The sequence below is a fragment of the Barbatula barbatula genome, assembly GCF_947034865.1.
Source record: "Barbatula barbatula genome assembly, chromosome: 13".
Taxonomy (NCBI): domain Eukaryota; kingdom Metazoa; phylum Chordata; class Actinopteri; order Cypriniformes; family Nemacheilidae; genus Barbatula; species Barbatula barbatula.
Window position 1 is genome coordinate 22,863,281 of NC_136776.1, and position 14,096 is coordinate 22,877,376.

The window sequence follows — 14,096 nt, forward strand, 5'->3', positions numbered from 1 at the left end:
GGAGAGTTGAATTTCATAGCTATATCGGAACAGACCAAAGATTCCTTTGAGAGAGGCAGATTTTGCCAGACTGGCAAATTGGTAATTTGGAGTATTAAAACAAACCAACAAGCACAAAACACACTATTATCTACACAATAGAGCCATTGTTAAGCTTAAAAACAACCTTTTTAACTGCAAAAAAGTTACCATTAATTATGCTACATTAAACAACACATTTACATTTATTAATTTAGCAGACACTTATCCAAAGTGACTTACAAATGAGGTTGCTTTCGAAGTTTTGCCATGCAATCTGACAACGAATCTTTCCAATAGTGCGATGTGTCCATATTGCCAAGCTAACAACACATGACAAAACACACACAAGCTAAATGACATGAATCCAAAGGCATGGGGAGAGAAGACAACACAATGTCTTCTCATTTTATGGTGCTTTCAGGGGGTGATAAAAGTGATTTCTTCACTACAATGTCGGTTTGGGGGTCAGCTTCTCACGTTTCACTGTAAAAAAGACAAGAACCACTGAGATCTCCTTCAACGTGTCCCTCGGATCGAGATGAGGGCCGTTGGCTGAGCTCCCGAGGGAGGAAAAGACCTGGAGGTGAATCACTCACAGGTTTCTTATGAGGTCCAGATGCATCTGGAGATGTTGTGAATGAAAAGGCTGCTCGGGTGGAATGTGAAGCAGAACAGAAACGAGGCTTTTGTTTAAAATTCCCCTCCGTTCAGAAAGTCTTTTAGCAGACGCGTGGACAGGAAGGATAAACCTTTACAACACATGGTGTTCACTGTGGACGATTCCTCTGTTATTCTAGACTGGTGGATGTCTCCCTAGAGTTCTGTCTATATAGAACACTGTGACATTGTGCATTGCTGGAAAGTATCTATTAGTGACCAATTATCAATGATTAGGTCACACCAAGAACTATATCTTAATATTCTTTTAAAGTTAAGACAATGGTGAAAGGAATGATAACATATTGCAACATCGCTGTGGTATATTGTAACATAATGGTAACATGTTGTAGAAAAGGGCTACAGTATTAAAAGGTTTGACACGTATAATAGTCTAAAACACACAAGTTTAACCATACAAATATATTGTGAAACCAAGAATTACAATAAGCATTTTTCAGTGCCTAGTCATATTTCTTCCATACAATAGGTATAACGACACCTTGATTCAATTCTATGATCATTTAGGAACATTTTTTAAAAAAAAGTCTTGTTTAAATTAAATTCTTATTGGTTTTATTTCTTGTTCAAAATCACGAGATGAATGTATCGCTCCTAAATATAACTCGCACCAATTGCAAACCGTATCAAAAATGTTTCAGATCTAAGAAGTATTAAAACCATATTTTTGCGCATTAGCGTTCAGATCTCATGATTGTTTCGCATTTCATCAAATCACTGCAAGATGCCTGTAACATTAGCATCCGTCCGACGTCCTCGCTCCGTGAAATTTGCATGCATAGAGTCTCCTGTACAACCCTGAGAAAACTGGGCCCCTAAAACATTCCTAAGTAAATATCTCTCTATATACATTCCTGCAGAAAATGTGCAGCAAGTTAGCATGAGCAGCCACATACGGTCTCTCTATATGAAACGGCATTACGTCAAACAGGGATAATCTTACATTACCAATCCTTAAGGTCATTTCTGTCCAGAGGGAATTAGCAATTATGTTTCAAAAGCATCATGGAAGTGGAAGAGGCAGGATGTTAAAGAAAAAAACACTAAAATGAAAACTTTTTTCATACTTTACTTTATGAGAAATATTTTGCATGGATTAATATAAAGACTGCTGATAGAGTTCTGCAAAAACAGATATGGGTTTGAAAGGGCGTGGAAGTAAATAAAGAAGTTTAGTGTCTAGGTGAATTGTGCCTTTTCGAAAAGCAGAAGTTAGCCGTTCCCTCCCGGGTCATCTCTAGATTGCTCAGCAGGACACAGGGCACGTGACCCATTAGTTACAAAGACAAGCCCAATTCTAGTGATTGATCTTCTTAAAACACCCCACTTCAGAGCTGGGAAAGTACAAAGATGAAGTCAGCTAACGTTTAAGAAGTGTTCATGAATTTTTTATTGCCAAATGGACGCTAAATCCCTCAAACCCATTATATCTAGCCATATTTGGTGTTTGGGAGGTTTGTACAAAAAGAAGTGAGGATGTTGCCGTGTCTCCAACCCCGGCCAGTGCTGCTTTCATCCCGAACGGCACTTAACATTTAAAAGTTGTCGAACAGAAGCCAAATGTACATCATGTAATCGAGACAGAAAACATCTTGAAGATATTAACGGCTCCTCCTAAAGCTCTGATGTTGGGGCTCAAGCCATGAGAGCTTGTTTTAGGGTGTTTGGTCTTGAAATGTGTCTTGCGTTTAACTCATCACAAGCTCAAAATTCTCATCACTTTAATGCAAACAATCTACAGTGAAGCATTCAAGCTGGGCCACAAAATCTCAAACGTCATTGTTGTATTTACATCCAATGAAGAGTAAGATGGAGCAATGTTTGCCATTCTACCAAACAACCCGCGTCCAAAATCAACACCGCAGCTGCGTGAACGTTAACAGCTCAAGTTAATGACGACTGCAGAGTATTTTTATGAAGTCACTGGCACTTAAACCATCTCGTCCACTTTCCTGCATGAGATCAATAGACACCACATCTGAGAGCGGGTTAACATTAAAGTCCCGACCTGCTGACCTCTGCTTTTTGTTCTTTACTTCAACAGTAGGACAAACGGAGAGTGCCATTTATCTTCTTGACGATATGAGCATGTACACCGGTGCTGACTAACGTGCAGTCGATAAATATTCGGATAAAGCACTAATGGCTAAAACAACTATACTGTCGCTTAATGACATACACAAGGAACGATTTCATGGCCGCGTTGTTTAGCTTTGCTAGAAAATGGGTTCATGGAAAACAGAAACTAATGTGTGTCAGAAAAACTCAAGAGTTGGCGAGAGTTATTTCTTGACTGGGTCTATAATTATGGTTATTTATAAACTTGGATCGAGCGCCTGCTTTGAAAGCGCACAAACTGCCAACAAGACAGGCCATCATATCTTTTGCAGCTTTAACGATTTCCTTCCACTTCGCCACGCGTGCGTCATCTTCAACCTAAACCGCAAGTTCGGTCGGCTTCGTGATCCTAGAAACTTTTTCGTTACTTAACTTCCAAAAACGGCACACCCATAATGCATTGCTGTTTGTGGATTGCAACTTTAGATTAAAGAGTGTTTTCACCACAGTAAAACAGATGAGCAACCACAACATGGTGGATGTTTCACTACATTAGGAAACTATTCCATCGCCGTCTGCACATCTTGCAGATTCTTTGAGTAAAAAGCAGCTACTTTTAGCACATTAAAGTACTGGACGTCACCAAAATGTGCATGTTTACACACAGATCAAGGATGGGGCAAAGAATCATTATCAGCGTCATTGGATTTGCAATACATGAATACGCATCTTAATACGTAATATTGGAATTTCGTCATATGCTTCCTGACAGTAATTTAGAGATTGAGACCCTTAACGCAATGCTAAACATTAGCTTACCCTCGTGTGCCATCAAGGAAACCAAAATATCGTTGTCTTCTCTTGCTGTAAGATTTCTTAAACTCTGGTATTGTTAGCAGTATTTCGTTTTGCTGCCATCTGCCTAATATGCTCCATTACTCGTGTATTTAGGTCGCGTTCACTATTATGTTATGGCAGAAGAGGCGGCGCAACTTAAGACGATAAGTTAATAATACCCACCAACGTTGAAGCGGTTCTATGCTGCAGTGGAAAAGCAAACTGGGCCAAAGTGAAGTGCCGTGCAGTGGAAAACCACCATTTTTAAACCTCATGTAAAAGAAAATAATCAAATTCTTACCACATGCTTGTCGATAATCTTGTCTTTCAAGGTTTTCTTAATCTGTTCAAACGGTCTGCTGCAATGCCTTGATGGTTTTCATATTGTGTTTTAGTTCTTGACAATCTTCTTGGTTGAAGAGTAAACATGAACATCAATTAGGTCGCAATGTACCGGCATTACAGTAACGTCGATATCCATATCATATCCATACTGTGATAATTCTACTCATATACTTATATTGCAACTTACACATTTGATGGTGACCAAATACATGACAACAACAAAGACAGAATATACCAAATTTAAGATGGATTTAAATTGTAATATAATTATTGTCTCTTAAAAATTACAGATGTTGTGATAATACCGCAAGCCCTATGATTGTAGTCTAGTGAAAGATTTATATTGTGACAGCCCTCAAATCAAAATACAGGTTGGACAACATGGAAAATGTTCTAGATATCACCCAGCTCTAATTCCAGTGGTTCTCTTTTTAAAGCATCCAATTCACATATGGTGCCTTTCAGAAACAACAAAAGCTTTGTGGGTTGCTCTCCCAACCTCTCTCAATGACTCTTTAAAACAAAGAGTGCAGGTTTCCATTACCCTTCAAAATGCACCCAAATTGAAATAGCGCATTGAAAATACGCCCAATGAAAACACGTCAATTTTGCAAAAATTCCCATGTATCGCAAATAAAGTTCTCACGCTTGAGGTGTTTATTCAGGCCTTTTTTCGCAAAACTCCAATGGAAACACTTTTTGTCGTATTTACAAAAAGTCCCATGAGACCATTCGCTGTACGTTATATCTAATATGACGGCCCAAATGCAGGAAAACGAGTGAGTGCAATATGGAGATTTATTAGGAACAGTGAGGTAATATGACATATATATATAAGGAAATATAGACATTTCTCTTCAAACTTATCACAGTAAGTGTCACTATGCATTAAAGTTTCGCGATATTGTTTTAATGGACATTTAGAAAACATCGCTTAAAGTTTGTGCAAATCTGTAACGGAAACCTGGCTAGACCCATCACTCACACATGCTTGTATGACTACATCTACACTCACCATCGAATATCAACTTCCTGTTAAGGAGTCAATCAAGTTCCTGTTAGGGAGTCACTCAAGAGTTTCCCAACATGAACTTAACCCTCTTGCACTGCAGTACGAATCAAGTCAACGTCAACTTTCCAAACCGTGCCAAATTTACAAACAAAATGGGCCCGAAAACGTGGTCGCAATGAGTTTGTAGTCAAACTACTCCGTCTCAAAATCTAGTCAACGGTTCTAGTTAACATTCACGATGGAACATGAATCTTTCATCGATGAAACACAAAATAAGAGAAGATCAATGGGGTCCAGTGTTTGGCGACCAAATATCTTATTTTGTGTTGAAAATAAGGCACGAGGGTAGAAAAGTGACGAAGGTATTTTAGGCTAATGTGAAAAACCTCCAAACACACGACTAGCTAAAACTGTCTCCTCTCACTTCCTGTTGAGTTTCTCTTTTTGGTGATGATGTTTTTTTCCAGACACAGACAGTAGGAGGACCTCCCATCCCGAGGTCCAAGAGATGACCACCATCCATCCCGTTGGTTTCCATTGCTGTACACTGTGCGATGACTCTATCATTGAAATAAAACCTTTATACCACCGCGGATTTTACACAAACGTCAACATTACCATTTGTGTGGGTGAGAGCTATGACGCATTATAACGCAACTAAGCACAATGCAACAAGTAGGAGGTCTCCGCCAGGATTTATATCCATTCAATGTATTTACGAAACGCAGACCAGGATCTAATATCAAAGTCTGACATCAAAAGCAAAGCTCAGATTTACCTCAGGCTACACGATAAAGAACAACATGGCGGGAAATTAAAGATAAAAGCAGCAACATTGTAGCCGGATACTTTGTATCAACTCAATCCGGGAAGTTCGTTTAATGTAGCCCGAGATCATAAACATTATTGAAACATCAATCGACGTCACTTTGAAGCTAAACAGACGCAGTTCCGCGATGATGTTTGAGGTTTTACGATCAAAAGTGTCGTTTGAGGAAACAAAAGGTCTTCTCGCTGCCAGCCGCCCGGAAAGTTTCGAAAGGCGTCGCGGAGAGAGCCTGAAACAAACACAACGTAAACAACAATAAACAACACCGTGAACTCACCTTGATGTGTGTTTGTCGCGCACGATAAAGAGACTCGTCCGTGTGAAGTTAATAAACCGGGGTTAGTCGTGTGCGCGCGCGCGTGTGAGTGAATCCGGCGTATCGCGCTCAAGTCTCTCTGAAACTCATCTGGATTGATTTATTTCCACCCCAGAGAGCTCTGTGAAAACACTCCACGCAGATACGAGTCCGGAGAGGACACACGCGGACACAGTACGTGCGATCTGTGGGCTTTGTGCCGTTGATCTATACAAACACACACGCCGGGGGGTGAAACGCGAGGGTTCGAGGCAACCTGCTGAACTGCGACCCCGTGCGGACGGACGCGGAACTGCAGCCACCAGCGTCCATCACAGGGGGCGTTTTCACATTTCTGTGTTTTTAAAAATGTGTTGATTTCGTACATTTTATGTGTTAATTGGTTATATTGTTTTGTTTACTGAATATGAAGAGTTTATCATACAAAACATTGACATAAATCACGTGTTATCTGGGCTTTTATATTGCGTAAGCTGTATTTTTTGTTATTATTACTTAATCAAAACCACCCAACTCAACCGCACTTTGATTGATATGACTTGTAATTTAGACACAATAGAAACATGATTTTTATTTTTTTAATAAGGATTTTCAAATAAAACTAACAACGAGAACAAAGCAAACAAACAAACAAACCCACAGGCGCAGCAAGTTCAATAATATGTACAAATGTATCTGTCAAGTCAAAACAAGAGAAGCCAAAACTTTCTTAAATTTTGCGTAGAAAGGATTGGAGAGGGTCCCAAAGACTCCTGAATTTGTCCTGTTTGTGGTTGAGGTCATAGGTTTATTTCTCCATAGGAAGAAAGGCTGACAGCTGAGAAATCCACATAGAAATAGTAAAGACCTGAGGTGTAGACCATTTTAATATTATACATTTCTTAGCCAGGAATATGAGGGTTGTAAACAAAGGCTTGAAGTTTGAGTCAAGCATGTCCTTAAGAAAGTCATTCAGCAAAAAAATGATTGGGAGATGAAGTAAAATGTTTCCCTGTTATCTCCTGGATTGCAGAGTTGACCCCAGAATGGTTGGATATGAACACAGGACCGAGAAACATGATTTTTGATTTAGTTATTTTGCACATGAACTCTTTATATGCATTCTAGCTATATTACTTTGCATTTTAAAGGTCACTTATTGGACACGGCCCGGAGTGAATGCAGCTTTATGTTTAATAAATAAATTAATAAATGTATAAATAAATGATATGCACATATTTACAAATATAAATAAAAAATATACACTACACATGTTAAGTTTTTTATGTCTGCATTTGTTTTCCATTCTTTGATTTATTTATACGTTATTTCATTTTTTATTTAATAGCCATTTTGCAGCTGTTCAATCCGAATAGACTGAAAAATGAAAAAATGATTTCAAGAGTCAATTTCATCCCCAAGTTTGGCATCATAAATGCACTGTTTTTGGATTGTTATTGTTGTGCTATTGCTGTTGTGAATGCTTTCTAAAAGGTGAACAGCAAAGCCCTGTGGTGGAATATGAGCAATGCAGCTCATCTGAATCGACTCTCAGTGGTCATTTCTAAAACTGCAGATAGATGTCAGTGTCGACATGAGCTGGGCGAGTGTCTATGCACTTCAAGTACTTTGATTCGAGATCGTAAACCCTTGATTCGTGCCGTTTCTAGGCCCTTTTTGTCAGCCTAGGCGAGAATCCCATTGTAACACCCAAATGGCACTGCCCACCTACCACCGTGCACCACCTCTACCCCATACACATCACACATTGCGACCTTCCATAAGAAAGAAAAAGAAATATTAAGGAAAACACATTTAATAATTATTGCAAAATTGTCAAATATTATAATTATCGGCTATTTCGTATTATACAGTAATACACCGTTAGCAGTTATCAATTCAATAACTATCCACAAAGGAAGTAACTGGTAAATGACTAAAATGACATTTTATGACATCGAACAGCTTTAAAACTGTCATCATAGGATGAATGCTGTTTATGCTCATTCACCTTTGAACTTTTCTTCACAGCCAAAACTGTAAACAAGAAGGAAGGTAAACGCTTACAGTAAGGACCGGGGCTTGCATCTGATGCTTCTTCTGCAGCATCAGCCTTGTTCTGAGTGCATCTGTCATGATTGCTTTCTTTATACTATTAATGTGGCTTCCTAAACTAACAGATCCACACACCTACATCAATGCCAGTCTGTTTGTAACTACACTACAGCCTGAGAAATCCATTCATTTGATTTATTTGATAATAATATTTTACTTGATATTCAATACATCCACATAAAGCTAATTGTTGACATTATTTTTTATATTGAATTCCTGGTCAAGTTCATATGAATTCTACTGCTGAAATGCTCACGTGCTACAGTGCTAATACACAGTGTCATACAGTATTGTGCTGGCAATGATGATAGACCAGCGACCGGCTTACAGAACAATTGGTAACATTCCTCTATGTTTTGCTTTCTCTTTCTCGTCCTCTTTTTACGATACTGAGCGGCTGATGGCTTTGACCTTTTCATGATTATTATTTGAACACGTTTTTAATCCAGGTTAGCAAACTCGCTGCCTATGCATAGAAGCATTTTCAGCGTAAAACAGTCACAAGGCATTTTAATGGGTTTCACACATACGATGCAAAATGTAAGTTCACACAGTTGTGGTCAGAGAAACCGCGTACTGTAGTAGATCAGTACTGGACCCCATCATATCTCAAACCATCCTGGTGGACCCACGTGCTCACACCCCATCCCATTTTCTTTCCCCAGCAGAACAACATATTTCCACTAAATTAGGAAAATAAAAAGATTAGTAAAGTAATAAAGTGGGTGTCAAGTTTAACCCCTGAATGCAAGATAATATCTCAAATCATTTTGAAAGGCTTCTACGGACCCCCAGCAATGATGCTCTCTACGGAACAATAGCCGTCTGCGTCCTCCCAGTTGAGAAACACTGCCGTAGATCATCACATTATAGACGAATACAATTTGCTCTAATAGACTATAAAGTGTCCAAACTCTTTTCAAGTTGTTTGTGTATGCGTATGCCACATATGCAGGTCAGTTTGTGCGTGTCTGATATCATTTTAATGATGACACACTTTTGTTTTCTTTGCAGCTTTTTCAGAGAGCACTTTTTTATGCTTTGCGCGAAAAGTGACACGAGGGCGTTGGCAACTGTTAAGGGTGTAACGTCTTACTTCAGGATGTGGTAGTTTCAGAAGTCCCCCCTCCTTAATCTAACAATAATAAAACAGACATCAAGAAAAATGTATCTCTTCTCTTTTATTTTGTCACTTACAAAATAATAAACAATATTAATCTTGTCATTTTTGCATGTCCCACGTGCAAATGTATTGAGATGCTATTGTAAATACTTCTTTCGGGATTTACAGAATGAATTAATGATGCATGGAAAAAAATAATCAGGTAGTTTTCACTTGTGACACATAAAGTTACTCATGCACACACAACCTTCTCCTTCTGATGAGTTGACAGATGATTTTGTGTGTGTGTGTGTGCGTGTGCGTGTGTGTTTTCAGCCAGCTGTTTTAAGGGAGGGGTCACCCATTACTAGTTCATCATTGTTTCCTGTTTGCTTTCGATTTTCTGAGAAGTTGTAAAGCTGTTGAAAGAATATTGATGCAGCGTAAGATTAAAAGGCTCTTACAACATGTCACTACTGCAACACGTGGAGAATAGAAAATGACCAAGAAGTACAAAGAAATCACTTGAAACTTTGTGGGAAGAAGTGCTTTACTTTTTTAATTGCAGCATTAAACACATTAACCATAAAAATGTATATAATTCTGTTTATTGAAAAATATACATGAGTACCAGTAATGCTTTATACTGTACAATCGTTAACATTTTATCGATTTTACATCTATAACAATACAAATAATATTCAAGACAGAATTAGTTTGCATGTGTCATATGTGGTTTGTACAAATTCTGGGAAGATGTCACAATTATGCATTTTACAAACTGGCGTTTGTAAAACTGAAAACTTTTGCTTTCCCCATTGGGTGTGTCAAAAATCTGCAAGAAAACTTCCTTCCTTGTTATTGCGGGGTATATAGCGGTTCAGAGACCCAGGTCTCAAGCTTTTTGCATCAGAGCATGGCTCAAAACCACCAGCGTCGCTCTTAACAGGTGAGTTGACCTGCAAATACAAAACACCACATTGCACCTATAGTGTTTATATTACAGTACACGCCAGTATTCTGTGTTATTAATAACAATGCATTTGAATAATTTAAGTGTTTTTCAGTCAATAATGTGTAGTTTTATAATTTTTTATTTAAGTCAACAATGTCTCTTAACATTTCAATCACTTGCATTTATATTAAGCATCATATTTATAGCGTGGTAGTGTGGTCCTTTAAAGACTACACGCTTGGTTACCGTGTAACCACAAGTGCAGCAGTGAAACTAGAGGTATTTAAATTAACACGTGGCAAGAAGAAATCATGCCAAGCTTTTAAAATGGTATGTATTAATATTATTTAAAGTATTTATTGATTTAAGTTAACTTAATTAAATATATATATATAAATATTTAATTTAATTTATTATTTTGTATGAAATTGTCTTAAATTTGTAGTTTTTACAAGATGTTCTGAGAATGTATTTTTTCTTAATTGTCCTTATTTTGTACTTTAGGGGTTGTTTGTGTAACGCAGTAGTCAAAGATTTGAAATGGTAGCCCAGAAGTTGCGAGTTTAAATCGCGCAATAGTCAATCCCCAAGTGTCAGCATCAGTGCGCTTGAGAAACTGGGTCAGTCCCTGAATAAATATTGAAGTCACTTTGAATCCAACACTGGTTTGGGTAAAGCACCTGTTCAAAATAACACAATAAGACATACTGACAGTTATTATAAAAATATCTCTGTGATTTTGTTGAGATTATTATTAGCATTTCTTCAAAATTGTCAAAAAAATGTGAAAGCTAAGTCAATGGACTCAAATTAATGCACTCTTTTCGATCAGGTTAGTGAGCGAGATAAAGGATCTTGGCGCTGGAGTCTGAATGCCTGGAGTCTGATCACATCGGAGACTGAACTGACCCCAGCGAGATTCGACTCTTCACACCATGGATTTTAGGCGTTCATTAATCTCTGCGTCCTCCTGCCCTGACATCTACAACTGGAGTGGCGACTACAATCCCATCTTGACGCACTACAACTACACCGGACGCCTCCAGCACCGAAAACCCTCCCGGACCAGCAGCGGCATCATCACGGTCTTGTTCTTATGCATCAGCATCTTCATCGTCCTGGAGAACCTCATGGTGCTGCTGGCCGTGGTCTTCGGTGTTCGCCTGCGCCACCGCTGGATTTTCATCTGCATCGCCAACATCGCCCTCAGCGACCTGCTGACCGGCTCCGCCTACGTGGTCAACATCTGCATGTCAGGTGAAAGCACCTTCAAGTTGAGCCCGGTTCTCTGGCTGTTCCGTGAGGGACTTCTGTTTGTGGCGCTGGCGGCGTCTATCTTCAGCCTGCTCTTGATAGCCGTGGAGCGCTACGCGACGATGATGAAGCCTGTCCACCAGAAAACTGCCACAAAGACCTATCGCGTCTACATGATGGTTGTGCTGTGCTGGATGACGGCGCTTGTGATCGGCTTCCTGCCGCTTATGGGTTGGAACTGCGTTTGCAACCTGAAGAGCTGCTCGACGCTTCTACCGCTTTACTCCAAGAGCTACATCCTATTCGCTCTTGTCATCTTCTTCATCATCCTGCTCACCATAGGCGCACTCTATTTCGCCATCTACTGCCACGTCCGAAGCAGCACGGAGACGATGTCCATACGCAGCAGCAAGCGTTCGCTCCGGCTTTTGAAGGCCGTCATCTCCATCGTAGGGGTTTTCATGGTTTGCTGGGGTCCGTTGTTTATCCTCTTGCTGGTGGATTTCTTCTGTTACTCTCGGAGCTGCAGCACGCTCTTCAGTCCCGGATGGGTCATCGCCCTAGCCGTGCTCAACTCCGCCATGAACCCGCTCATTTACTCGTTTGGCAGCCTGGAGCTGAGGAAAGCCATCTCCAACCTACTGTGCTGTTGCTGCATGAAGGTGGGGCTGGTGGATCCCAAGACCTTGATGTCCAAGGAGACGTCCAGCACTTCTGGAAGCCGACACAGCAGTCTGCGCAACAGCTTCAGCAAGGTGAGGAATCTGAGCACCAGCCCACCGCCGGAACCGAAGAGCAAGAAAACGCGCCTCAGCTCCACCACTTCATGTTTATCTGCGTCAAGCGGTTAGGTCGCCACAGAAATTGCGCTCAGACGCTCAGACACAAAGTCAGCGTGCCTCTGGGGTTGTTTTGCGCATCTCTACGCTGTTTCCATGTGACAGGTGAACATCCTTGAAACTGTTGCAATGACCTTGCTGGAAACAAAGAACTGTCACTTCTAAAGTAAGTTCCTGTAACTTGACTGGCAGAGCACGCCGCTAACAACTGCAAATTCGACTGTGTATATCATTTTAAATGCACTGTGAGTAGCTTAAGATAATGGCAATAATAATATATGCCAAATGCATATATGTAAATGTAGCTTGAGGAATGTATTTTATATGACAAACTGAATTGGGCATGCAATATGAATTATAAGATGTTCAGATTAATAGATGTGGTTCGTTTTCAAGGTAATTTAAATGATGTAATTTAAAAAGGTCTATTTTGATAAAATACAGATGTTTTATATTTTGTATATTTTCTTTTATTGTTTCATTTCAAGTTCATATGTTTAATTGTACATTTTCCAGCGCCAATAAAAGCGAACTGATTCATAGTTGTTTATTCTTGACACAGTCGCTTGATCTTCACTGCACACGAGAGGGAGACATCACACAGACTTCCTAAATCTTTCATGACTGTAAAGTTGATCCGTTTAAGGGTTATACAGTGTGTAAGACAGTAAAGCTCATGTTTTAGGGCTCATGTGGAGAACAGAGGCAGTGTCTGTCTTTTGAATATGTTTTATTGTCTGCAATCTGGACTCATTTAGGATGAATGCATAATCTAAACCCTTTAAGTACAAAACAATATTGCTCAAAGGTTGGGTTTAGGGCTTGAAAACAAATATTCTTTGATTTTCCTTAGATTTGGTTGATTTTACTTTCAGGACCAACAAAATATATTTGGAGATGCATGATGCAATAAAGATAGATGTTGCTTTGACTGTCCACATTTCTACGTAGTCTAAAGTGTTCACACATTACAGCCGGTCAGAAGATTGTCCTCATTGATGATCCATGGAGCAGTTGAAATGCAGTGGATGAAAAAATCAATTGATCAATTTGGGAAAGTAAGCATTCAAACACACGGCAAACATACTATCAACTGTTTGCATTAGCATATAATTCTATCATTTGTGCAAACACAAACACTTCTTTTCTTCACTGGACATGAAATGATCTTGTTTTGAGTTCTGCTAATGAAATGCAAACAAGTATGTGCAACTTTTCTTTTACGTAAAGCATGCACACAGTGCTTTCTTGATAGAATCAAATACATGTGTTGATTTATGTCAGTCTTTTCAGAGGACATGAAGGTTTAACTGCAGTTGCGTGCAGTTAACTGACAGATAACGTTTAACCTGCATTCGTCCTGACATGAATTTAAACCAGAATCAATGAATATCACTTCAACAGAAATGATTGGACTCAATCTCACAACAAAGCTGTCACTGTCCATGATCTGAGAGTTATAGAGAGACATCATATTTCCGTTTATCCGCAAAGAAGAGATTAGATAAATGTGTTCTGAGGTTATTTTACATGCTATACATTTTTCTCTTTAGTACCGAAGTCTTGTGCGCAGAGTGAATTTTAGCACTGGTTTATTGTTATTCGGTCTCTACATGATTAAACTTGAGAAATTCTTGTGCGTTCCTGAATGATTGCCTGAGGAAACTTCTGGAATCCTTTACTAAAAGATGAAGGAAAGGAGTGGCAGCTGTAGATCTGCTGTTTGATATTGTAAAAAGCGTAAATATGTGCACAA

At 39.3% G+C, this 14,096-nt stretch overlaps 2 protein-coding genes across 36 annotated transcripts in view; one reads left to right on the forward strand and one right to left on the reverse strand.

The window, feature by feature from the left end:
- Nucleotides 1-6,411, reverse strand: part of LOC306902459 (myosin IXB) — a 36,101-nt gene extending 29,690 nt beyond the window's left edge. For 34 of the 35 annotated variants that reach the window (XR_013787448.1, XR_013787449.1, XR_013787450.1 and 31 more), the window contains exon 1: nt 6,058-6,411. The gene's annotated coding sequence lies outside the window, so the exon portion shown is untranslated. Of the gene's footprint in view, nt 1-3,895; nt 3,916-6,057 lie in introns of those variants that run through there. The other variant, XM_079471030.1, reaches the window with a different exon arrangement.
- Nucleotides 6,412-10,173: 3,762 nt separating this feature from the next.
- On the forward strand, nt 10,174-12,882 carry s1pr4 (sphingosine-1-phosphate receptor 4). Its single transcript, XM_079471094.1, has 2 exons — nt 10,174-10,241; nt 11,080-12,882. Exon 2 carries the CDS (start codon nt 11,183-11,185, stop codon nt 12,350-12,352), a length of 1,170 nt encoding a protein of 389 aa, XP_079327220.1. The 5' UTR covers nt 10,174-10,241; nt 11,080-11,182; the 3' UTR covers nt 12,353-12,882.
- The last annotated feature ends 1,214 nt before the right edge of the window (nt 12,883-14,096 follow it).